Here is a 25639-nt window from a genome sequence, read left to right on the forward strand (position 1 = left end):
AAATTTGACAGAAATAGTTTAAAATATTACAATCAATGAGTCATCGACGTAAAAATAAGAATTAAGTCTGACAATAATTATTTGTATATACATTTTGTAACATTTTGCAGCCAAAAAATCTGTAGTAAACAAATAAACTGATAGTAGCAATTTTTGTAATAGTTATTAGGAATGTAAAAATATCGAATGCGTAGCTGTGAAATTTGACAGAAAAAAAAAAAACGAAATGATGGCTACGCTTGACGCAAATCTACCATTTCGCTTCGTTTGTGTTTACCGAGCTGTTTGAGAAGTGTTTACGAATTGCTGTCTTCAGAATTATACCAAAAGGCTACGTTGAGAAAAATATTTTGATTTGAATCTCCGTATAAACGTCAAAACAAAATGACGCTGGGAACTTACAACCGACACCAAGCTCAGAGGAAAAAGTAAAATTTCGAATTTACATTATAAAATATGTTGTATTTTCAGATGTATATACATATAAAATTGATTTGTTAACAGGCAAGCAGCTTTGGCCGCGGCGTTTCCTCAGGGCATTCGCTGTCAGAAGTGTTTGGAGTATGGCCACTGGAGCTACGAGTGTACGGGGAAAAGAAAAATTTTGGTTCGACCGTCACGCACAAAGATCCTTAAAAAGAATTTAGAAAAGAAGGAAGAAGGCCAGTGCAGGTAAGTTTTGTGATATTTGTGTCAAGTACAATATTGCCATATGGCTCTTTATAGAAGAGTGACTTGAAGGTAGATAAAAAAAAGGTTGCTAAGTGGTATAACCGTTAAAAAGGATTAACGATGTTGTTAATTATGATTTTTAAATGTTTTTAGCTAAATTTCACAAATGTTTTTTTTTTAAATGTCCTGAAAACAAAGGATAACAAGTTTGCAATAAATATTGATAACATTGAAATAGTAATAAGTGACTTATAAGGTTAACTTTATACAACTAGTAAACTTACTTGAAATCTTTGATCACAAGTTGGTTTGCTTGAAATCTAAAAATGTGTAAAGTAACAGTTTAAATTTTAGTTCAGAAAGAACCTACCCTCAATATTGTAAATTTGCAGCAATGGCAAATGCAAGATTCCAAGCAAAAAGAAGCGCACTAACGCGGACTGCTCAGACTGTTCTGACTCCTCAAGCAGCTCTTCTGAATCAGGTTCAGACAGCTCGGATTCTTCGGGTAGCGACAGCAGCAGCGGCTCCGACAGTGGCAGTGATAGTGGCAGTAGCAGTGAATCGGAATCTGGATCAGGGAGCGATTAACTTAAAACTGTAATTTTATATAGAAGGTGAGATATTTTGCTACATAACTTTTGTTTTTGCCACTGCCCATATAACTGAAAATATAAAGCTTTTTTGTTTCTTGCAAGTTAAGGCTCTGAAATATAATTTAAGATGTAATTTATTTATTGTCTAAAACTCTATTTTACTTTTTCTCAGTAGACTTTTACTTAGCTCTTTCTTTCTGTGTTCTTCAAAAGTATATGATAAATAAAGCAAATCATCTCTTTGATTATGGCTCTGATCACAGGTGGGCACAGTTAATCGAAAAGTTAACTTCGTTAATCGTTAATTCGTTAATTAAAAAATTAACTTCGTTAATCGTTAAAGCGTTAAATTCTCGAAAATTTAACGCAAGTTAAAGTTAATCGTTAACAGTTAACCATACCAAAGTTATTCATACTAATTTCACACTTATGTGGCGACACTTGTTTAAAATAGTAATTTGACTAAAAATTCTATAACACATTTGTATTAGAGACAAGTATGAATGCATTATAGTATATTTCATTACGAGTGCGGAAAGCCTGTCATTGCAAAGAGTCCAGACAAAATGTCTACCCGAGCCGAAGGTAAGGGTTGACAGTTGGAACAAGTTCTAATGACAGTTCCGCACGTGTACTAAACAACTATTTTTAATACAGTTGCGAAAAAATTAAGCAATTTAAAAGACTAATAAAAACACAATAAACTCAACTAAATAAATTTTTGGAAAAATGGCGCCAACCGTAAAATAATACAAACAGATATATTTTTTTTGTTTTCTTCACCCATTCTGGGTAGGCAAAGGGAACTATGCCCAAACGGCCAGGTCTTCAGTAGATTATTTTTATTGATATGAAATGAAAATGAAATTTAATAAGATGAAATAAAATGAAACCTAACTTAATTCATTGAATCAAATCATTTAATCTGATATTGTAACAAATTAGGAGCTTAAAAATATTTGCATGAATCATAAAAACTTCAATGATTTTTTTTTGTAAAAACTTCGTGGTTGGTTTTTTCTTTTTAATAGACATTATTTTGACAGTTGGGAAAGAGAACGCACGAGTTTGGAAAAGCTAAAGAAAAAGCACGAGTAAAAAAGTGTTTTAATACAGTTGCTCAAAAAGTGGCGTATTGCAGGGACGAAGAGCGTTCGGAATGTGGGACATACTCATGCTTTTATATAATCGTAATGAAATATACTATTTCGAACCTTCTTTTGATTTTTTCCTGTTTGTCACGTCTTTCCCGGACGCTCTGATGCATTACACTTGCACGCGAACTTCACATATATCAATTATCAACTCGTTAGTTCACCATTCAAGTCGCCCAACATAGCTGAACTTACGAGCGTGGCGTGATGCGTAATTTAAACAAAATGACAGCACGTCTCTAAGATTCTAATTTAACGATTAACGGACTTTTATTAACGGAAGTTGAGTTTAACGGAAGTTAACAAAAGCGTTAACACTTTTTGAAGTTAACTTAAAAGTTAATCCGTTAAGCAAAATGTTAACTTCGTTAATTAACGATTAACGGATTAACGAGTTAATGCCCAGCTCTGGCTCTGATGTAAAATTATGGGAAGTTGTATTCTACTAATAAACTATGTTATAATAATTTTCAAACTGTCCTTTATAAGTTCAATTGAAAGGTAGTTGCATAAGTATTTGATAGAACATAAATTAAGGATTCTGTTTGTATTGTAATATCTAATTTTGTTTTTGCAAAATATCTCATGTTCTCATTTGTAATATTAACTATCTGAATTATCTTAAATATTATATGTTCGATGTGATTATAAGAGATTGCCACTGTGAAGGGGTTCTTAAGAGTTAGGTTGCAAGAGAATTGTTCTAGAATGAATGCAGGTCATTGCAAATTTAACACATTCTGCACCGACTAGCCTAGTGAGTTCAATTCATACAGAAAATTGTGGCATTGAATGTGTTAAAACAATTCTCATTTGCAACCAGTTAATCTAGAGGCGTTTGTAGTTAACTCTTAGTGTTACTTTTAACTATGTGATTGTAATGTATGTTTTTTTGTTACTTGATGGATGAAACAATTTGATTGTACAATTTTAAACAAAAAAAAACTACCCATCTAACTTAAAAAGTTACTTATGAGATGCATCTTTTTGTTGGATGGGTCGAAATGTAACTTAGTTCTTTAAAAAAAAATGTTGTATTTATTGTTTAATAGTGATAAGGTCACTCATTTTAAGATTTTAATAGTGTGTATGTTCTCTCATTGATGTGTATAACTTGAAACTTAGCTATAAAACTTATCATTCAATGTAGTCTGGATATGCTTTGTAAAAAAAAAATTTGCCAATTATTTTTGTTTGATAACTTGAATTTATAATAGATGAAATAGATATTGTTTTTAACTGTGACAAAATGTGTTTCTTGGAATTAGTATTTATTTGAAAAAAAAAAGTCAAGGATTTTATAAGAAATTAATTAAACTATTTAACTAGCACAGAGGTTTTATTTACTTGAGTGTAATAAGTTGCTCGGAATATTGGAAATATGGTTCTTATGAGATTGTATGTGGCTGGTTATAAAAGTTAGAGGGAATGTATTCAAATATGACAGCTGATAAAGATGTATAAAAGAGTACCAACTAAGGATATGGAAAAGCAGATGAATGAAAGTATGGACCTATCTCAGACTTATTCAAGGAATGTATGGGTATAAGTGAAGATTCATAATAAATTATACAAAGAGGCACTTCATTACTTTTAATATAAAACATACAACAAATATAAGATTAACACAATACAATTTTATCATTAAAGTATGGTGGGAGTGATGATCGGTTTAACGGCAGGTTTCCACTGATAAAACATTGTTCTATTTTTTTTCGAATAGATATGAGTTGGCAGTGGAAGCCCGCACTTACAATTTAAACATGTGAATATTTAGTTTGTTACGACGCACTCGGCGCTTCTGGCAAAATATGAATGATTACTTTCCTTTTCTGGTCATAACTGAAGTTGTTGATTTTGAATATCCTACTTTCGTAGAAAGGTTTCAGGTCTGTGATGTTGATTTGTCTCGCTCTCTCTGTCAGATCTCGTTCAGATATCTCTATAGTGGATTGCGAGTGATTATGCAAGCCTCTCATATAAGCCAACTGGTCCATAGTTAGTTGACGTAGGATGTAATATAACAGTTCACTGTGATCCTTCTTATATGATAGATATTTCTGGAATGTCTGAAAGATACATGATTATTAGAATTGATTTTTTTTTTAAATGTCAGTTATGATTGTTAATAGCTTAGTTCATCATCTCCTTGACCTTGTCCCACCTACGTAGGATCAGTGCACCAGGTTTCCATCCTCCAAATCAATTTGTCTGCCGTCATCTCCATTGTCACCCCCTTCCTGATCATGTCACCTTTCACGCAATCCATCCATTATATCCTAGGCCTACCTCTACTGGTGTACCTCCACTTATACTTAACGTTCTCTTTGCCACATGCGATTCTTCCCTCCTCATAACATGCTCATACCACGCTAACCTTTTACTTCTCAATTTTTAGTAGCTTCGTTAAAGACAAAATAACAATAAGAGATGTCCATTAATCTTGTGATATGTAATGAGGTTTTAAACTACCTCCATACCAAAAATAGTTATTTTTTTTTACTAGAAAACTTACTTGTCTCATAGCTCGCATTACGCTGTATTTCTGTGTATCGACGAAGCTTTCCAGCATAGTACGTATGGCCATGTTAACATCCTCCTCGTTCACTTGCGGACGGAGATGCATTCGTGCGTGTGCTTCGCTCATACGGATCACTATGAATAATAATGGATCATACTTAATATTATAAACTAGCTTTTACCCGCGACTCCGTACGCACGGAATAAAAAATAGAAAACGGGGTAAAAATTATCCTATGTCCGTTTCTTGATTCTAAGCTACCTGCCCACCAATTTTCAGTCAAATCGATTCAGCCGTTCTTGAGTTATAAATAGTGTAACTAACACGACTTTCTTTTATATATATAGATGTGAAAGTTTGGAAGGATAGATGTTTGTTACTATGTATCTTTAAAACGGCTTAACAGATTTCGATGAAATTTGACATAGAGGAAGAACATGTTGGAACATGTTGGCGATTTACTAAGTTTTTTTAAAATTCTCGCAGACAAAGTCTTTTCAATGTCAAAACAGAAGGGCACAAAATGTCAAATCACTAACTTTCTTCTATTTTCTCATATGTTGTTACTTTTTAAATGTATATTGTGGTAATTGTGTGATAGTATTGTTATTTAATGAAAAAAATGTAACAGTATATCTGTCTCACCTGATTCAATATGTCTGACAGTGATAGGCAAGCTGCCAGTAGCAAGTGACTCCTGTCGCAACTGACTGTACATCTTGGCCACTTTATCTTGATCCATGTTCTAAAACCATTCATTTAACAACGAGGTTCAATAAAAATTAGCCGGATACAGTTAAACTATACTTCTACATTCAAACACAAAAAGTTTAAAAAATATAACTCAAGCCCGTAACTTAAAAAGGTAGGCAGACTTACTAAGTATCACTTACTTGCTCCATTTATCATAATAGATGTGCATACAAAAAACAAACAATATAAATATATTTTTCAACATTCTTTAACGAAAATAGATCTTAATTTAATGATTGTAAGACATCAAATTACCTGTAGCTTAGGATGTACATTTTCCTTAGAATACACAATATATTTCTTCAACAGGTCCTGCGGTATACCTATGTCATCCATAGTATTGTCTTCCAGTGTTGCTCCACGTTTAGTCGGGTGATGTCTCATATGAGAACTTACGACAAATCTAAAATTCAGATACAAGAAAATAATTACAAAATATTCATTTTTTAATTAAAAATAAATAAATTAATAAGACATTTTTTAGTGTTATTGATTTCCAGAAATGTAACAATTATCTCATAAATGGCTGAATCGTTGCTATATAAAAACGTTTGAGAAGACAAGGGTGAATTAGATTTCTACATTTTGGCTAGACCTAATTGTAGTCATAAAGATGCTTTAAGGAAAAAGTTTAACTGGAAAAGGAACAGTAATGTAATGTAAATGAAAAGAAGCCCTGTCGAAAATTAACAGGAGGGTAACTAGGAGATTGCTTCAGTTAAACAAGGCCCAACTAAACTAAAAAAAATAACTAATAAATTTGTTTAATACAGGTATTACGGACAGCCCCCTTTGCAGAGCGTGCACAGGTGACGAAGAAACAGCATCCCAAGTGATACTGCACTGCCCAGCAGTGTATGAATACAGAGTAATACATCTCGGATCACCGAGAACATTTCCAGAGATCACCGACAACATCAAGGGGTTGCTGGGATTCTTTGGAGAGTTAGGTTGTTTGAAATGTACTTTCTTTTCATCTTCTCCATTTATTTACAATATTCTTTGAAATAATAGGAAGGTAATTTTATGTAGTCATTATAAGTAATAGTTAAAAGAAATTTCAACTCACTTAGCTAGATGTGTATCCTGCATTGGGTCTGCCTCGTCTCTGACAACACAGAGTACGTCGAAACGTGAAAGTATTGGCTCCGACAGGTTCACATTCTCGGAGAATGTTAGTGAAGGATCGTAGCGACCACCGATTGGATTCGCGGCTGCTATTATTGAACATCTGACAAATATATACATAACTTATAATTACTAGTTAAAAATACTACATAACCATATACCTATATATTACTAGTTTTTAGTTCAATTATCTGTTAAATTAAAAAATGTATAATTATTGTTTATTACCACAAAAACAAAAAAGACTAGATGAAATTTGAAACAAATATATTAAATACTCTTTGGAATAGTGCATAGGCTATAAAAGTATTTTTTTTTATAGAAACGAATTGGCGGGTAAAAGTTTGTAAGATGATAAATGATTTGACCGATTTACCAGAGTTGGACTTATAATATTAATTAATGTTTTTACCTGGCATGTAGCGATGTGACGATCCCCGCTTTAGATATAGAAATGGACTGTTGCTCCATGGCCTCATGTATGGATGTACGGTCTTGCTCATTCATCTTGTCAAACTCATCAATCAGACAAACACCGCGGTCTGCTAACACTAGTGCCCCGGCTTCTAAAGTCCAATCTCTACGAAAATACAATCCTTACTAATATTATAAATGCGAAAGTAACTCTGTCTGTCTGTCTCGCTTTCACGCAAAAACTACTGAACCGATTTAAATGAAATTTTGTACACAGATAGTCTAGAGCCTGAGGATGGACATAGTCTACATTTTAACGCGAAAAAGGGGTTGTAAGGGGTTGAAAGTGGGGGTGAAAGTTTGTATGGAATTATCGTCATTTTTACAGGTAGAAGATTGAAACTTATTTTTGAGGTTGCTAATTCTATATAAATAAATAGGAAATTAAATTTTTGTAAAAATTTTGCCCCCAAGAGTGCTAAATAACAATAGGGGATGAAATTTTGTTAGGCAATATGTAAGGTTTTGGTGAATGTTTTGTTTAACATGTTTTGATGTTACCCTTACTAATATTTAGTCTAGAGCCTGAGGAAGGAGAAAGCCTACTTTTTAACGCGAAAAAAGGGTTATAAGAGGCTGAAAGTGTGGGTGGAAATTTGTATGGAAGTATCGTCATTTTTACAGTTAGAAGCTTTAAACTTATTTTTTAGGCTGCTGATTTGATATAAATAAATATGACATTTGAAATTTGTAAAAGTTTTACCCTCAAGGTTGCAATGTAACAAAACGGAATAGGGGATGAAAGTTTGTATGGGAAGATGTTTATGTGAATATTTTGTAAGTTTAATATTTTTTGGCATTTTTTATAAGTTTAAGTAAAAAAAACAACAACAACATAATTCTCGACCCGTAACCCAGAGGGGTAGGCAGAGACCCAGGACCTACATGTGGCGCGGTCCGGGCACACCTCTTTCTATGTTCTTCTACATACATCAAAGCATAGCACGTTGGTTAAATAAAAAAATTAGCTCAAAAAAAATGCTACCCAAAATAGTATTTCACGCGGACGAAGTCGCGGGCACAGCTAGTTTATTATAAAGTATTGTACGGTTTATTACTTGTATGTGTTATGGACTGGATACAGTCGAACCTGGATAAAAGAGCCATTATAAAGCCAGTGTCATTGTGTGGCTCCGACACAGCGAGAACCTTGGATTAGAAAGAAACTTTTATAAGCGAGAAAAAACCGTGGTCCCTTGAACTCTCACATTTCCAGGTTTGATTGTATTTTGTAAATTAACTCAATTGCAATTTGTTTTCTTAATAAATGTAAGATTACAAAGATAATGAAAAACATTTATTTTGCATTTTTAATACTCAATTGTATTAAATTTTACCTTGTTGTTGGATTCTTTCTAACGTAAGCAGTTAGACCGACTGCACTGGCTCCTTGACCCGTTGTAAATATGGCACGGGGTGCAATCTGAAAGAAAATAACAAAAAAATTAATAACAATACAGCAATATATTTGACAATATTAATTTAACTAGTAGGTTAATAAACTATATGGTTCCGTAGTTGTAAAAAAAAAAAGCTTACTTTTTCAGTATATTTGAGGAACTGCGACTTGGCGGTACCTGGATCGCCACAAATTAGAACATTGATGTCTCCTCGAATTTTATGCTTTTCACCTGAAAATATTCGTTAAAGTATGAAAAAAAAAATTTATATTCAGAAACAACCTTGGGGCAAAATTTGAAAACTCATAGAAAATTTTTAATAAAATCGTGAAAAAGTTATTCCGAAACTTGTACGGTTAATAGAGGTACTAACAATAATATTACCTGGATTTTTAGGTTCTCCACCAAACAGTGCTAACGCTAATCCTCTTTTTATAAAATCATGTCCATAAATGGATGGAGCAATGCTCTGTACAATTCTCTCTCCAATGTTAGCCTCTTTGGACAACTTTATGATGCTGGCAACATCCTCGTCTGTCAACGATTCCACAATATGTTTACAATCTTTAACTACTATGTAATTTGCTATAATCACTGTAGCAAATACTGGAAATCCCTGGAAAATAGTTAACATTTTGAGAAAAAATAATTAAAACATAATTTTTTTCTGTGTTTTTTTGGCGAAAATAAGAGGGATAAGAAGAAAGTAGCTTAGATTTTTCCTTTTTTTACACTTTGTAATTTACTTATGGAATACAAAAAAAAATAAAATCAAATCCCATTAACAATTCCTATAATCCATTTTTTACATTGAATAAGCTAGCACTTGACCATGATCCCACTTGAAGAAGTGATGATGTGGTCTAAAGATGGTCAAGACTAATTCAAAAATATACCTGTTCAGTATTAAGTGATCCATCATAATTGTTTGTATATATCCCAGTTAAATCCACTTCATCTCCAGGTTTACATCTGTCACATAGATCAGCTAACAGGATACAGTCCTTGCTGCGAGGTATACGACCTGCCGGGATACGACCCGGAGACTCCTGGATAGTAACTTTCTGGTAATTACGGTATACTGTTTGCTCCATGTTAACCTGGAATTCAAAGAAAATAGGAAACTTATGTCTTTTGGAATAAAGTGTTCAATATATGTTCCTTTGTATGTCATTTCAGATTATTGTGTGCGACTGTGACTATTGTGAAACTATTGCTTACCATAAATGGCCCAGCACTCTGACACTCCGGACAAGATCCTGGCTTAACTTCAGAATTCTGTGATTGTACGAACGGCCCAAGTATATAACCACATCTATTACAATCATATTTCACAACTGATAACTGCGGTAGAACACCAGTTGTCGCTGTAATCACACCCACAGTCCTCACTAACTGATTCAAATGAAGCTTCCGGAATGTTCTCAACTCTTCAATAAGCGGCAAATCAGATATACGAACATGGATTTCTGACGTGACTCTTTCATAACTCGGAAAGATTTGTAAGACAATCTCTTTGGCAACTTCATCGAAGATCTGAAGCATTTGGAACGGTGCGTCTGGTAAAAAGAAAGCAAGGACTTGTTCTTTACGTGCGAGAACGTCGAACTCGACGTGAAATGACGCTTGATTGTGTTCACACATACGTCGTATGCGATCTTTGTAAACAAATTGGCCCTTGTTATTAGCATACGTTCGGAGGAAATTTTTAAACCTGTAAATATTTAATGATTATAGTTTAAGAATAGTAACCTAACTAATTGAATTAATTGATATCACAACTTAGTATGTAAAATAATGAATTATTTAAACTATGGTAGAAGTGGGCAGTTTTGTGTAAAATGTGCAAAGTGCTTCTTATATCTTTTACCTATTAGCAATCTCTGTTCTTGGTCCTAACATGGAGACCCATTCTTTAGTAGTATATCCCTTCGTATCCTCAAGATTCTCAATACTTTCAATGCCTTCTTCAGTTTGCTCCTTGTCTCCAGTCGCAGCTCTCTCGGCGTCACGACGACGCTTACTACGTGGTGCACCTGTACTTTCTTCATCAGATTCATCTGAAAATTAGATAGACGAATGATTAGATTATACGACTTTTAATAGACTTAATAAAATAGATTTCCCAAGTTCTAAAATTTTAAGTTAAAATTGAACAGTTTTCAATCTTACTCTTTATAATAACGATTATGATTTAAAGGCCTTTGTTTGTCCATAAAATACAAACCATAAAACAATCCACGATCATCACGTCTTATTCTGCCTTCATCCCTATCCCTTCTCCGCAGCTCCTGTTCAGCAGCCACACGAGCCTCAACAGACATTGGGTCATAGTCATCATCATCTAAGTCTTCATTATCATATCGGTCTAATGCTGGCATAGGCCGATAATCGCTGCAATAGATAAAAAAGCAATGTAAAGTGATATCTATTATGTATTGCCATGGTTATTTTAGAAGGTAATTGTCAGTTACTTAATTAACATCTGAATTAAAATCTTTGTAACAACTGATTAAACTCAACGGTATTATAATTATGACTATTGTTAACGTACGCTTCCATATTATCGTTAAAAAGCTCTTCCCCATCCTCTTCTTCTTCGGCGGCATTGTCTCCGAGGATTGCACTTTCATCTTCGAACATCTCATATTCCCGTGCCGGTGAAGTCATTCTTGATCGAGCTCCATCTCTATCGGATGGAGTATCAGGGATTGGTGAACTCTATAAACATGGAAATGTATTGTTCAGCTTATACACTTTTAACCCAACACAAGTCTACGGTTGGTGCTAAATCAATGATGTACATTAAATGTAATTACTAACCATGGTTTTAGAATAAAATATTAAGTGTAAGAAATATTGGAAAATATAATAATGTGATTGAAAAAGCGTTACAAACTTAAAACTAAATGAAGGAAAGCAACAAGCAGGTTGTTTTTGTTGCTGTCAAAAACCGCGCGAATTTTATGATTATACGGAATACCATAGGGTATAAATTCCAGGTACTTTTTGAATTTTTTTTCTTATTTTAGCAGCACGATTTTACTACCTAGCTCGAATTGCTTGCAGAACTTAGAATACTTCAAGGAAGAATATTAATGTTTCATTGTATTCTTTGAAATATAATTTTATTGGATACTTAAACGTGAACGTGTTTTAACCTAAAATTATCACGAATTTGACAATTTAAAATTTGACATTTCTTTGCTTTTTCGTAATGATACAAGATATCTTCTTTTTCAAATTGAAAAATAGATAATGGCTAAATACATTGCTCAAATTATAGTTTTGGGTGCTCAGGTTGTTGGAAGAGCGTTTGCTAGGGCTCTTAAGCAAGAAATAGCTGCTTCACAGGAAGCCGCTAAACGAGCTGGTGGTGGACCAGAAGGTGCAAGAAGAGCTGCTGCTAATGCTTCCACGGGACTTTCACTGGAAGAGGCTATGCAAATTTTAAATATAGACAAATTAGACCCCGAAAAAGTAAATAAAAATTACGAACATTTATTCAATGCCAACGACAAATCCAAAGGTGGTTCTTTCTATTTACAATCGAAAATCGTCAGAGCAAAAGAAAGATTGGACGTTGAATTGAAACCAAAAGGATCACAAGCCGATGCAAGTCAATCAAAAGATGCACCATGAGACTTTTTATTTTTTTGAGTGTAGTTGGTTGTAATAAATGTATAATTATGTTGTAGATATGTTTAGTGAAAGGGAAAGTTTTGTAAAATACTTTATTATGTAGAAAATGGACACAATAGTGACTAGAATACATCAGTCTTATTATTAAAAATGTTGATTATGTTATAAAATTACATTTAGAACCTTAAAAATGTCATACAGTTGACTTTACAAGCTAAAAGCTAAGCATTATAAATAATATATTTTGCTAAGCACATATTTGAACTTTTATTGGTATGATTTATTGCTATATTTGGTGTGAAAAATGCTTATTAAAATGTCAACTGGCTCATCATTTTTAAACACATTTGTGACACTAGAACATATTAAATATCAAATTTATTTTCTAATATAACTGTTTGCATTAATACACTTATAAGCAGTTAACTATGGTAAAATATTTGAGATAAAAGTTAATGTTTCTCCAACATACATAAACACTTTCTAAATAAAACTGTGTATTGGATTAATTAATAATGACTGCAGTTTATTTGTGCGTCAATTTCTTTAGTAACTTATAGAATATTTTTTGATAATATAAAATATTTTCAAAATAATCACTCATGCTATAAACATTCCATACAAATTGTAAAGATATTATAATTTCTTAATAATAAAACTATGACTAGAAAATAATTATCAAAATTCCTTGCTGATTATAAAAGTAAAAATGGAAGAAATTGAGCAACGGAAGATATTTTCACACCATTCTGATGTTAACCAATTTCTCTACCATTCTTGACACACTCCAATTGTTCCCCTTCATTTCATTTTATCACCAATATGCCTACACCCTTAAACATTTATAAAACTTATTAATGTAAAAGTAATATAATAAATAAATTAATTCATTAAAAATGATGACTAGATATGACTAATTTGATATTTCTGAAGAATGCTTAAAAGATATGATAATGTCTTTTATGTGAAAAAACATTTGGCAATATGGCAGTGATACTAAATGCAGAAATTTCTTGCAGTTTATTTTAGGATGGTTTTACATCCATCAAAACTACAACTTCATAGGGACTGCATTCTGACATACCTAAAAAGTTGCAGAGCCAACCATAGAAGCCTTTCTCAAAATCACATACGTCTTTCCACCAATTCGCTCCACTGAATGTGAGTTGTACAATGCCAGCGTACAATCCTACACCAATAGTGAACACAACTATCAAAAATGGATATGATAGAATTACCATGGGTGCAAAAATCGCCTTTTTGATCCAACTAAAGTTTTCTGTTACATGTGTGAAAATATTGTACCAGGCTAAAGTGCCAATGTAAAATGAATAAGCTGCAGATATGCAAGCAACAAATGGAATGCAAAGAAGACTGAATATGAAGATATGTGGCCCATTATATAGAGAACATTTAGATACATCCATTTTATTGTATTCTTCTGCAACTATAGCAGCTTCAATTATTTCCAATTCCTCCCTTGATATATTCAATTTTACATCCACATTTTGTCCTTTCTTCTTCCCTCGTTTGATTGTTCCAGTCATTGTCAAGTATCCATCCTTAGAGTTGTCAGTTAATGATGAAGGAGAAATTGAACCCTCAGACTCAACCCTTAAAGTGGTTATTTCAGTATCTGGATTTTCTGAATCAACTACTCCTGGTACAATATTAACACGCTTTTTCCTTTTTGCACTATTCTTAAGACTATCAGTCAGCGGACCCATTTCAAAACTATTCTCAGACTGAGTTTGTGACATACTATTTGGAGTCGCACAGGAGCTTTCATTATTGTCAGAGTTTAGTATTCTGCAGCCTCTTTGGGTGTCTACATCCATGGTCTCTCTCAAGTCACCAAGACTTGAACAGGCATCAGAAGAATTCTCATAAATGGGAGACAAATCTATAATTTCACGACTGTTGTGTATAGTAGAAAGAGCTTGGTAACCATTTTTCTGCAATTTGTGTTGTGCATCAACAAGTATATTTGTATCAATCAAATCTTCATCATTTACATCATTGATAATGGGAAGATTAATTTTCATATTAGATTTTAGGCCATCCATGGTTGAATGTATGATGCCATTGACAACATGTTCAGTTACTGGTGACAAGCCATTTTTATATTTTGTTGGCAATTCAGTATCAGCGCCCTGAAAATAATGACAAATAGAAAGTCGTTTAATTCTTATTATGTTTATTCTAATATTCAAATTATTTTAATGTCCATAGCAACATACATAATTTAAAAATCCAACTCAATTAATAGGTAGTATTTGATCTTTTCGAAAAATATTTAAATTAAATAAAACCAGATATAATAAATTCAAAATAAGTTTTAAAGGAAGATATAGTAACCGAAAATACCTGAACAGTTATTATATGATCAACATGGCCTGGAACGGCATTCTGCTTTTTTCCGTTTCGTTTTTTCGGCAAAATAAATATAGGCTGCTCTACTTTAGCCATAATGATACTTTCAATACAATAGAAAAATTATCACAATGTTAGTTTCCGCCGGGAAAATGCTTCTTTTTTTAAGTATTGTCTGGTGATATACATAAACTTTATTGATAAATACAGCCTTTTACTTTGAAACATTTGACGTACATTATATCACGAGTAACCTAGTTAAATGTTATAAATCCATAAAAAACATGTCGCACCGAAAGAAATTTTTCCATTTTCTGAATTTTCAATTTTCAATGGCCGACAGGTCTAGGGAAGTCCGTTGTGCTTGGGCCGTACCCATCAAAACAGTACCAGAATATTGTAATTTTTACAACCATTGACAACATTTAACCGGACCTAGTTCACCGGAACAATCGCCGAACTTTTCGAACGGATCGAGAATTTATTTCAGATTAGAAATCCTAAATAATAAAATGAAGTCCAAAAGTATCACGTTAAAATATTATTATAAAAACATAAAACGAATTGCGCAAGTATTTTGCCGATGACATTTTACCTGACATAAAATTTAATTGTCAATGCAATGACAATAATAAAGTCGGCGGTCGATTTTAGATTTTAAAAGTTCTTGATAAAATTATTCATTTTTTAACATAAAATTTAAGTGAAATTAAACTACTTGACATAATGTTTAAGGTTCGCTAGAAACTATTCGGTTGTGAAGTGAATTGTTATTGAAATCATCGAAAATTAAGCATAACCTCTTTCACAGGGAATGGTGAGTTTGGTTACTGGCGGCGCTTCAGGATTAGGTAAAGCTACTGTAGAACGACTTGTTAAAAATGAGGGAAGAGTTGTTATATTGGATATCCAGGGAACAAGAGCGCAAGAAGTTGCTAAGAGTCTTGGTGAAAATGTTGCCGTATCAGTCGGTTGTGTAAGACAGATTTGTTTAATTTAAATAAATATAAAAATGTCTTTAATTCATGCCATGAATCTATGGTATCATAGTTTAAAATATATTTTTACCATAATAAACAACTCCCAGATGTGGTATGCAAAAAAATTAGATCATTTATTTGTACTTGTTTATTTTATAGGACCTATCTGTCTTATCTATATCAAATCTAATTCTACCAAATTCAATTTTAGGTATCATCGGAAGATGATGTAAAGAAGGCTTTGGAATTGACAAAATCAAAGTTTGGTAGACTAGACACACTTGTCAACTGCGCAGGCTTCGCACAAACACATCAAGTGTATAATTTCTTTAAAGACAAGGAATGTAGCTCAAGCCATTTTATCAAATGCATAAATGTAAGTAAAATTAAGACTGGGAATTAAAAAAAAACATGTCAGAATGTATACCCTTTATCTGTCTATCTATTCTTTAAATATTCATTTTCAGGTAAACACAATAGGCACATTTAACACAATAAGATTATCAGCGGGTCTGATAGGGAAAAATGAACCTAATGAGAATGGACAGAGAGGTGTTATTGTCAACACGGCATCTACAATAGCATATGAAGGTGATATAGGTCAAGCAGCTTTTGCAGCATCAACAGCTGCTGTGATAGGAATGACTTTACCAATAGCTAGGGATCTTGCATCACAAGGCATCAGAGTAGTTACAATTGCACCAGGTAATCTAATTACAATTATAAAAATTAAATATAACATTAGACTATTTGTTTGCACCTATAAACAAATAGCATGTATGGCAGAACTGTGTCAAATGGAAATTTGTAATCTCTACTTCCTCCTCGAGGTTAAAGTTGTTTGTTTCCCAATAGATAGCACTTCAATGAATATAATCTAGGCTATATTTTATTCTTGTGTTTATCTGTTAGGTAAATGTGACTTATAACAACTTATTATAACAAACAATTTTTTTTATTTTAAGTTATTCAAAATAATATTTCTCTATAGCATTACATTTATAAATGTTATTCCAGGTATTTTCGACACTCCACTAGTACAATATTTACCCGAGAAAGTGATTGACTTCATAAAACGTATGACACCGTTTCCACCAAGACTTGGCAAACCAGAAGAGTTTGCTCTATTAGTTACCAGTATAGTTGAAAATCCCATGTTGAATGGTGAAGTTATAAGATTAGACGGTGCACAGAGATGGTTCCCATTATAAAGTGTTTTAGATTTAAATAAGAGTAAATAAGAAAAATAAGGTCTGTTTCCATTTTCCCTTAGATATTAATCTAATCATGAGTAGTTGAAAATAAACAAGTTTATTTTTAATCATTAATTTCTTTTGAATTTTTAATTGATGAAATGCGATGTTACAAAAATACCTATTATTGTAAGAGATAGAGTAGATACTAAAGACTGGAAATGTGTACAAAATAAATATGTTTCTTGTTAGTATGGTTTTATTCTACAATTTAAAAAAATTTAATCTAATATATAAAATTCTCGTGTCACAGTTTTCGTTCCCGTACTCCTCGGAAACGGCTTGACCGATTCTCATGAAATTTTGTGAGCATATTCAGTAGGTCTGAGAATCGGCCAACATCTATTTTTCATTTTTTTTTAACTGCGCGCGGACGGAGTCGCGGGCGACAGCTAGTTTTTATATAAATTTGTTTTGACTTTATTAGTTTTATCAGAGATATGGAACACGGCCAGTGCTCCATTTCCATTGTTCGCTGAAGATATTGAACATAACAGATTTCAATATCGACAATTAAGTGTCTCAAATTTCAAATTTATTAAATCTATGGCTAGGTACAATACTAAAATGTTAGTTACTCTTTTAACTTTATGCAGTAATATCGAGAATAAACAGACTGGCAATAAACTGTCCAATCATACTATGACGATTGAAGTCGTGAATTTAACTTTCAATTTAGTTATGACTACTGGAAGAGAAAAAATAAATACAAAAAAAAAGTATAATCTGATTATATACACCACACAGATATTTCCGTCTCAACCGTCTATGTCGCTTTTGCTCGACAGATGAGGGGAAAAATAAGTTCTTTTTCGGGTATGTTTGTATATAAAAAATCTGTGCTATTGTGACTATTGAGCTAAAACGACTTAACTGATTTGAAGATACAATAATAATAATAATAATTTATTGGATTAACACACAATTTTACAAAGTTACACTTTACAAGTATAATAAAATGTTACAATAATATTTTGCACACATTTGTTGTAACCATTCCAAATAAGCTCGAAGCTTGTGCTAGGACATGGTTTACTACAATAGTCCAATGATCGGATTCGAACTAACCACCAAAAGATCGGCGATCCGAATTCTTGACCATTGGGCTATTGTCGCTTGGTTTTATATTATGCGAGTGCGCTCCCGCTTACAAATTTAAATTGTTATTTTAAATTAAAAGATATTTAATAATCATTTGATTAGTGATTTTTCGTAATGTTGAAGAAATTGAATTTGAATGTCTCATCTAGTAACTCTTATGACCCGTGTCAATAAATGGCGGCCGTGGCGACTTAATTATACGTTTGAAAGCTGCAGTTTATGGCGCCGGCCGGCATGTTTCATTTCATAAGTTTATTTAGGCCTGTTACGAATATTTCATGCGTCAAGACACATTTGTAATTAGATATTGTAAATAGGTTGAAGTTAATTTAAAAAGCAACTCGCTAATTGGCGGTTGAGCTTTTTACTCTGTTCTCGGCACTTCAATCATGGCGGCTATTTATGTTGGTGTAATTTGGCGCGATACTTAAAAAAATAAAAGATAATAATTGTCATGAATACATGCAAAATAGCCCGTAAAACCTATAGGAAAGACTAATTGCAGCTTACTCCTAGATTTTTTGGTAAAAAATAAAATAACTTTATGTTGATAACTTTTTTAAAGGAACATTCTTTATGAAAGGTTTTTGGAAATATCTTGAGGAATCTTGCAGAGAGACTCTGGCACATTTAGTGAGCGGTTAATTTTAGGACAAATAACATGATTGTTAACGACTCGGCTGAAGCTGCGCGAACAATTTATAAAGAAAAAGTAATTATGTGTTCGTAATGATGTTCGCAAATTGTTCAAAATAAGAATGATTTAAAATTAATAGGAATAAATAATCATTAGGAATGATTTAAAATTTTTATATGTACAAAAATCTTAAAACATCTGGTCCCTTACGACATTAAAGATTGATAAAGATTTTTTCTGTAAAGTATTGCCTTCAATGCTGTACTATTTTTTTTTTTTTTGTTGACGCGGGGAATGCATTTACGCACTTCGCCGTCCGTGCTGCGGGGGCAGCAGGGACGGTTTCGTGTGGGACTCGCCGGCCGCAGAAGGCGACCGGAATACCCACTAAACCCCGCGGTGTTCTCCTTCGCCTGACCGGGCCGTGGCATCTACGTTAGTTTATCCACGACCCGGCTAGGGGAGCCCCTTGGTAGGGGCTCGACACGTGTAGGGAGGGGCTGTTTTTAACACCCCCTCCCATCACCCTATGATGCCCTCCCTCGGAACACAGGAGAGAGGGCATCCGCAACATTCGGCGCAGCAGGCCCCCCGGCCTGCCGCGCGTGGCCACCTCAAGTTGGTTGAAGGGCCGCGGCGTACCTCGTACGCCGGCGGCCCCTTGCTGGGGCCCTGCGGGGCGGCAGCGTTTCGCTGGCGCGTTCCCGTTCCCGCAGGGCTTCTCTCTTGGCCGCCATCACCTCGCGTGCAAACGAGGCGATGGCGGCCCAGCTCTGCTCGCTGTCGGCCATCGATTTAACAACGGCCGGCAGCGACATTCAATGCTGTACTATGCCCAACTAGGACATATTATTTCCAATATGATTGAAACGATTAATGCTATTCTTAATCTTATACGTTTTTGAGATAACCATATTATTTTTCATATTTTTTGTCATTAAAAAGTAGAAGTTTATTATTTATACAAGTCAATGTTTTTTTTAATTTCTTAAACATGTACAAGCAAATACCTCATGTGTTTCTTGCTTCCTAATGACTAACATAACCCGGGTTAAACAGTAAGCAGTTATTTATACTGTCGGAATATTCACAAAGCTATCTTATCTGTATCGACATCACGGGACATATCGAAGTCGAAAACTAAAGAAATATGTATCATTGGAACCCCATACTGTGCGACAGAGATAGAAATGTATATATTTGAACTTTAAAGTCATAAAGATATGGTTTTATTTTGATTGCAATAAATGTTGTGTATGCATACCAGAATGCATAAGGGACCATCAATCATATGTGTCGCAGGATATTAAGGTGATTTAGAAACCTTTATTGTATCTGTCCTAAGGTAACAACGATACATTGCTGGCTTTGAAAGTTATTTCTTATTAAGGATCAACAATTGTTTTAGTTTTTTGTAAGGAGGACTAGAATATAGAAGTAATATTTGATCAAAGAGTAACGATGTTTATACTTCGAATTCGTAATTGAAGAAGATTTATGCGAATGACCTTTATGATTCTGACTACTTGTTTTTTTTTCTTAGTAAAGTTTAGGGTTACTCATTCACTCACTATGGGAAGAATATGAATCGAATAACAATACTCTAGTCATGATCGGTTCAGGCGTGGAATAAGTCAATCAGTCAGACAATTGAATAGACGTACATATTATAAATCAAAATAAGTGTGCGTGAAAAGCTTTACCCTAAGAGTCAGTTGGGTAATAAATGTTAAAATTAAAAGTAAGCCGTCAATGTGAAGGCAGCATGTTAACCCGCATCTTAGCGCACGACCATAACGGAGGGATACCACACACGGCGCCATCTTGCCGACCCTAATTTGCCCCTACTAATTGTCGTTAAGACAATTACAAGCTTCTTAAATCGTTCCTTGTTCACTTACAGGATCGCAATTTAGACTGTTAAAGTTTTTTGTTCTTCTCTTCGCGACGATTGTTGTAATTATTGTCGGAATTAACCAAATAACACGACATTGTGAAACGTTTTTCTCAGAAATGCCGCCGCTATGTTGTGTTTTACTTAAATAGATACGTGACCGTCTGAAGTTAATTGCTGTATTTAACATAAGGTTTGTTAAGTGATCTCTCAGGATTTAATAATAATATCACTGTTTCGTACTTAAATTTGGCTTATTAAGATGCAGCTCAACTAATCCTGACCTAATTATAGGGAAATGGCCATTTTTCGTTAATTTTTTTTCTATTGTAATTAGAAAGAAGAAGATGTAATGAGACTGAATGTGAGTAGCTAGACCGAAGAAAGTTGAATGGAATGTGTGAAAGAGAATATGTGTAAGAAGGTAGTGAATTTAGATATGACGGCTTATAGATATATGGAAGGATAGTACATGCTATCCGTAGGGTCAATAACAGGTTGATGTTGATGTTTATGTTTTAACTTCATAGCTCTATTTTAAACCTTTACAGTCTCGTCTTAAACTTTAATTAAATAAATTTCATCGTCTTAAATTTCTGTAATTATGCGATCATTACCATATTTAATCCTTACCAATAAATCTAATCTAATATTAAAATAAATCTAATCCACATTAAAGCACAAACAGTCTAATTGACACTAATAATAAATAACAATCAGTTACGCCCTTTGCGTACACTACGGGTCATAAAGAAAATGTATAAATTGTTCATTGCTTTGCTATTGTACTATTTTAAGTAATAATGATTCAAAATTTTCATAATTAGAAAAAAGTTTCCTTGAAAACAGTTATTCATATTAAATAACTTGCTGCGTTATTTTATCTTAGAACTCCTTACTTATATCTGCGTTTCGAATAACAGACCGTATTTGGGCTTTCAAACATTTTTGTGTTATTACTTTTGTTGTAAATTACATAAAAAATGTTACGACTGTTTGATTCAATGGTAACATAATTAAACTGACAACATTCCAAAAACATTTTTTTATAAAATAGAAAGCAGAAATTTGAAATTGTTTGATGAATTATTTGAAATCATCCAAACATAGTACTTGATGAATACGGACAACAGTAAGTTACGTGAGTAGAAACAGGGTGCATTACTTAAGGTATTCAGACCGGTCTGACAACGAGACAATTGCGTAACAAAGCTCGGCTTTTGGTCGACGTGATTTTTGTAAACCCATTGTCTTAGTGAAAGTAAATTCTAACATAAGTTATTCACCGACCGATTGTACCAGTGAAGATATTTCAATAACATTTTACCAAGAATGCATTTTACCAAGAATTTCTCGTTTAATTTGAATGTTACTTATATTATTTTTGAGCCGAATTTAGCCATTTAAATACACCAAAGTAAGTCCAAAAAATATTGTATAACCATAGAATTATTTTGTAAAATAACACAAATTCGTTTATCAAATATTTTATTTAGCGCACAATATATTGAAACGCACTAAAGAACAAAAAGTATTGCCATAGACACAAAATTAATTTTTAAAATCTATTATCTATTACATTGTAAGTTAATTTAATGCATATAAACTGGGCATAAATCTCTATAGTCATTGTAACACGCGTTCGATACTAACTGCTTGTTAAGTCGCGTCTCTTTGTTTCTGTTTCACAGACTATAAATAAACATGTGTTTGTTTAGGGGCCTCGGTAATTATGGATAAGCAAACGGTGCCTTGTTAAGGGCTAAGTTACACGATGTGTTGTTTGTAGTGCGGATAATGTGGGTAGTAAGATCATCATGTCCAAAAATTTTTAGTTACATAGTTACACCACATACCACATACCATAACTTATTTATTTTGTATATTTTTGAATTATCAAAATAGTTTAAAACACTTTCGCTGACGCTTTTTTTTATAGTAAAAGATGGCAAACGTGCATGTGATCGATTGATTTCGCTGAAACAAGTTAAAAGGTAGTAGATGCGTTACCTACTAAAGTATGATAATAGATAGAGGAGAAGCGTACAGAAAGAAGATGTTTAATTTCGCTATACGTCTCATTCCTTGCCATATCCACATTCCTTTAACACCATCCTTATCTAATAAAAAAGGTGGAAAAGGATTAAAATTTTATATTGGGAGGAACAAATGCTTTTTATGGGTAAGGATACAAGCAGACACTATAAAATATGAGTATGTGTAACAGAATGTATATTAAAATTTTATACCTTCGTAGAATTCTTAGTCAATGAGAACGTAACCATTGCATTCGCCATGTGAATATCAACGATTTGCAAGGAGATAACAAAATTAACATAGATTCAGATTGCTCAAAGCTCGCTATGGGTAGCCTTTTATTGCGTAGTAATAAGATGAAATTATAGCATAATAAGATACCGTAACTAGAAAACGAAATAAACGTTATGTTGGTTAAATTATTATTCGTATTAAAATGTTAGAGAAATCGAAGTAAGGTTTTTGCTTCAGTAAGCATAACTTGATTTGTATCTATCGTGTTTTAATAGCATCTAAAATTTGTACAGTGAAATCTCGACATTTCGAAAGTCAAGGGAAATGAATAAATCTTAGACTTAAAATGAATATATGATATACTAGCTTTGGTCGTAACTTCGTCTGCACGGAATTAAAAAACTTAACAAGTGGCCTATAAGTTCTTCCAGACTATGTTATACATCTGAACTAAATTTCATCAAGATCAGTTGAGCCGTTCCGGAGATACTTTCAAAGTAAATATAAGACATAGGAAAAAAGCAAATCAGAAAGCCTATTATGTGGATAGAAATTACAAATAACAAATAGAAAATTACAAACTACATTAAAAAAATGTTACGTGCTGTATATAAAAGTTTCTGTTTGTTTGACACAAAATCACAGAATTTAAGCTTCTCAATAATTTCTTGAGATATTAGTAAGTCATCGCTTACAAAATGTAAATAAGCAACGGTATCTAAGTGTAAATAACGCTTTGCACTTCAATGTTGTCGCCGTGTACCGTTCCAGTGGGATCTTTGGTATTTGACATGTCTCTGACTGCGCATTAATGAGCAAGCAGTGTTTATTGACTAGTTATGCCAGGTTCCTACAACGGAAGAACCAAAAGTCAAAGCTACATAGGTAGTACAGCTATTGCTGAGACAGAACGACCCTTTTAGATAAAGTCACATTCAAAACGTGTCAAAATTTATAAACATGGACGTGACATATCGAAAGTCACTGTCTATTTCATACATTTTTGACTTTCCGAGTCTACCAATACTGTTGCAAATAGCAGTACTGCCATATCTTCTCTGCGTCACTGTTCTGTCTTGGTGTGAAGCAGGCATTACTTGCAACGGCACCCGCTTCATTCATGAATACCACGACCCCATTGCTGTACTGATGTATTATTGTCACATGTAACGACTTTATTAACGACTGGCTATTTTGTTCGAACAATTTATATGTGGAGAAATGTCGTCTAATTGTCTCTTTTGCGGTGATGTGATTTGTATAGTGAATGATGAATGACTTATTATTTGGTTAATAGATTGTGAGTAAGGTCTAAATGTCAGTTAAAATGGCTATGACCACTTGTGAATTAAATTGGTCAGAGTTAGACCGTTAGAAACTACCAAAGGTCTTAAATAATTAGAGATTTTTCTTGCCTTTTATGAACATCGATATGTAATAGAATACAATATTCAAGAAAAAAACATTATAATATCTAACACTAGAAATAATAAATAATAAACAAAAATAGGTTAAACCAGTAAATGTTCATACAAAATTTCACCATCCTTTATTAAATTAATGTTATGTTTGAATATACATACTATATATAGATAAAATACATATTTTTTATTTTAGCCATTAAGTATGTCTTTATAACATTAACCTGTATTATGACAACATAATGAGATGAAATGGAAATACCACGTTGTAAATAGATTAAGTTTAATAGTCCTTTGTGTTACGTGGGAAAGTAGTTTGTTATCCGCCATACATTAGAGTTCAACGCGCGCGTAAGCTTCTCTCCAAACAGTAAATTAACATTAAATTATGGCTTAATTTTAAAACGAACTGCAATCTTTTTTACATACTTAATTTATACCAACATTATTAAATAGTTAAGATCAGGTTTTTAAAACGGTTCTGGCATTTAGTTGTTACTGCCATACTAAAAATGTTGTTAAATGATTACCAAGGAAGCTCCTTTGTGTGCATTTACCGGAGGCCTCATTTTAGTCCTCTTTCCCTTCCCAACCTTTTCTTATAAAGAAAGTGAAAGGGGGAGTGGATCTGATGGAGGAGGGGACGCATAGGAAGAGGATACATCCTTTGTATGAGCGTTCTCTACTCCGTCGATTGAAGGTAGGCAAGGCATTTGCAATTCCGGATGTCTATGGGTAGCAGTCGCTTCGCTATTTCAGCGGTTTTCAAAATCAATTCAAATCAAAAAAATATTTAGCAATGTTCAGTCGTTTAGGTTCTAGGACGCCACCTCATACATAAAAAATACTTACGTACGCGAGAAATATATATTACTAGCTGTCGCCCGCGACTCCGTCCGCGTGCAGTTAATACGCTTATATGACACGTTCGTAGATTTACCATAGCAGCGCCATCTATTGATTACTTACTCAACCCAGTCGTAAGGTATCGACATCTGTTAGAATCATTTGGAGTTAACAGATAATTGTGACTGTCAAATAATAACAGACAAATAATTAGCAATAAATTAAAATTGCGACTATAATTTGAGATTTAAACTATCCTTTCTCTCAAGTTGGATCGAACTGCACATGGTGTGTGAATTTTATTATAATCGGTTAAGTGGTTTAGGAGTCCATTGAGGACAAACATTGTGACACGAGATTTATATATATTAAGATTATCTTATCAGTCGGGTATAAATTTCGGCATGGAGTATTAAGCGAAGGTTTAAATAAAAGAGTGGAGTACTTCTGAGTTTTAACACGTTCATCTATAAAAATACAAACTAGTTAAATAACGATAAGTTATGCAGGAAGTCTACATTGC

The 25639-nt window shown here is 33.3% G+C and overlaps 5 protein-coding genes across 5 annotated transcripts; 3 read left to right on the plus strand and 2 right to left on the minus strand.

The window, feature by feature from the left end:
- The first annotated feature begins 82 nt into the window (after window positions 1-82).
- LOC106721137 (zinc finger CCHC domain-containing protein 10) lies at window positions 83-1395 on the plus strand. The gene is made up of 3 exons (XM_014516011.2): window positions 83-428; window positions 505-672; window positions 1065-1395. Exons 1-3 carry the CDS (start codon window positions 385-387, stop codon window positions 1261-1263), a joined length of 411 nt encoding a protein of 136 aa, XP_014371497.1. The 5' UTR covers window positions 83-384; the 3' UTR covers window positions 1264-1395.
- A 2790-nt stretch (window positions 1396-4185) lies between these two features.
- On the minus strand, window positions 4186-11645 carry LOC106721109 (DNA replication licensing factor Mcm2). The gene is made up of 15 exons (XM_045682124.1): window positions 11522-11645; window positions 11253-11419; window positions 10926-11092; window positions 10569-10758; window positions 9920-10412; window positions 9595-9798; window positions 9083-9314; window positions 8838-8929; window positions 8636-8721; window positions 7237-7404; window positions 6766-6927; window positions 5952-6099; window positions 5589-5688; window positions 4938-5077; window positions 4186-4491 (listed from the first exon to the last, which is right to left on the minus strand). The coding sequence occupies exons 1-15, from the start codon at window positions 11522-11524 to the stop codon at window positions 4204-4206; spliced, it is 2640 nt and encodes an 879-aa protein (XP_045538080.1). The 5' UTR covers window positions 11525-11645; the 3' UTR covers window positions 4186-4203.
- A 302-nt stretch (window positions 11646-11947) lies between these two features.
- On the plus strand, window positions 11948-12522 carry LOC106721138 (mitochondrial import inner membrane translocase subunit Tim16). The gene has a single exon (XM_014516012.2). The coding sequence runs from the start codon at window positions 11957-11959 to the stop codon at window positions 12338-12340; it is 384 nt and encodes a 127-aa protein (XP_014371498.1). The 5' UTR covers window positions 11948-11956; the 3' UTR covers window positions 12341-12522.
- Window positions 12523-13332: 810 nt separating this feature from the next.
- LOC106721136 lies at window positions 13333-15076 on the minus strand. The gene is made up of 2 exons (XM_014516010.2): window positions 14708-15076; window positions 13333-14493 (listed from the first exon to the last, which is right to left on the minus strand). The coding sequence occupies exons 1-2, from the start codon at window positions 14807-14809 to the stop codon at window positions 13366-13368; spliced, it is 1230 nt and encodes a 409-aa protein (XP_014371496.2). The 5' UTR covers window positions 14810-15076; the 3' UTR covers window positions 13333-13365.
- Window positions 15077-15339: 263 nt separating this feature from the next.
- Window positions 15340-16988, plus strand: LOC106721132 (3-hydroxyacyl-CoA dehydrogenase type-2). The gene is made up of 5 exons (XM_014516005.2): window positions 15340-15448; window positions 15525-15689; window positions 15905-16069; window positions 16161-16398; window positions 16711-16988. The coding sequence occupies exons 1-5, from the start codon at window positions 15440-15442 to the stop codon at window positions 16902-16904; spliced, it is 771 nt and encodes a 256-aa protein (XP_014371491.2). The 5' UTR covers window positions 15340-15439; the 3' UTR covers window positions 16905-16988.
- The last annotated feature ends 8651 nt before the right edge of the window (window positions 16989-25639 follow it).

The sequence above is a fragment of the Papilio machaon genome, chromosome 18, assembly GCF_912999745.1.
Source record: "Papilio machaon chromosome 18, ilPapMach1.1, whole genome shotgun sequence".
Lineage (NCBI taxonomy): Eukaryota > Metazoa > Arthropoda > Insecta > Lepidoptera > Papilionidae > Papilio > Papilio machaon.

Excerpts from the sequence above, each read along its gene's own strand:
- LOC106721137 (XM_014516011.2), top strand. The coding sequence starts at position 385 with ATGACGCTGGGAACTTACAACCGACACCAAGCTCAGAGGAAAAA. Across the intron at positions 429-504 it reads CACCAAGCTCAGAGGAAAAA|GCAAGCAGCTTTGGCCGCGG; the intron begins GTAAAATTTCGA and ends ATTTGTTAACAG. Across the intron at positions 673-1,064 it reads AAGGAAGAAGGCCAGTGCAG|CAATGGCAAATGCAAGATTC; the intron begins GTAAGTTTTGTG and ends GTAAATTTGCAG.
- LOC106721109 (XM_045682124.1), bottom strand. Across the intron at positions 8,930-9,082 it reads TGGAGAACCTAAAAATCCAG|GTGAAAAGCATAAAATTCGA; the intron begins GTAATATTATTG and ends GAATATTTTCAG. Across the intron at positions 5,689-5,951 it reads ATGTACATCCTAAGCTACAG|AACATGGATCAAGATAAAGT; the intron begins GTAATTTGATGT and ends GAATGGTTTTAG.
- LOC106721138 (XM_014516012.2), top strand. The coding sequence starts at position 11,957 with ATGGCTAAATACATTGCTCAAATTATAGTTTTGGGTGCTCAGGTTGTT.
- LOC106721136 (XM_014516010.2), bottom strand. The coding sequence starts at position 14,809 with ATGGCTAAAGTAGAGCAGCCTATATTTATTTTGCCGAAAAAACGAAAC. Across the intron at positions 14,494-14,707 it reads ATCATATAATAACTGTTCAG|GGCGCTGATACTGAATTGCC; the intron begins GTATTTTCGGTT and ends CATTATTTTCAG.
- LOC106721132 (XM_014516005.2), top strand. Across the intron at positions 15,690-15,904 it reads TTGCCGTATCAGTCGGTTGT|GTATCATCGGAAGATGATGT; the intron begins GTAAGACAGATT and ends ATTCAATTTTAG. Across the intron at positions 16,070-16,160 it reads ATTTTATCAAATGCATAAAT|GTAAACACAATAGGCACATT; the intron begins GTAAGTAAAATT and ends ATTCATTTTCAG.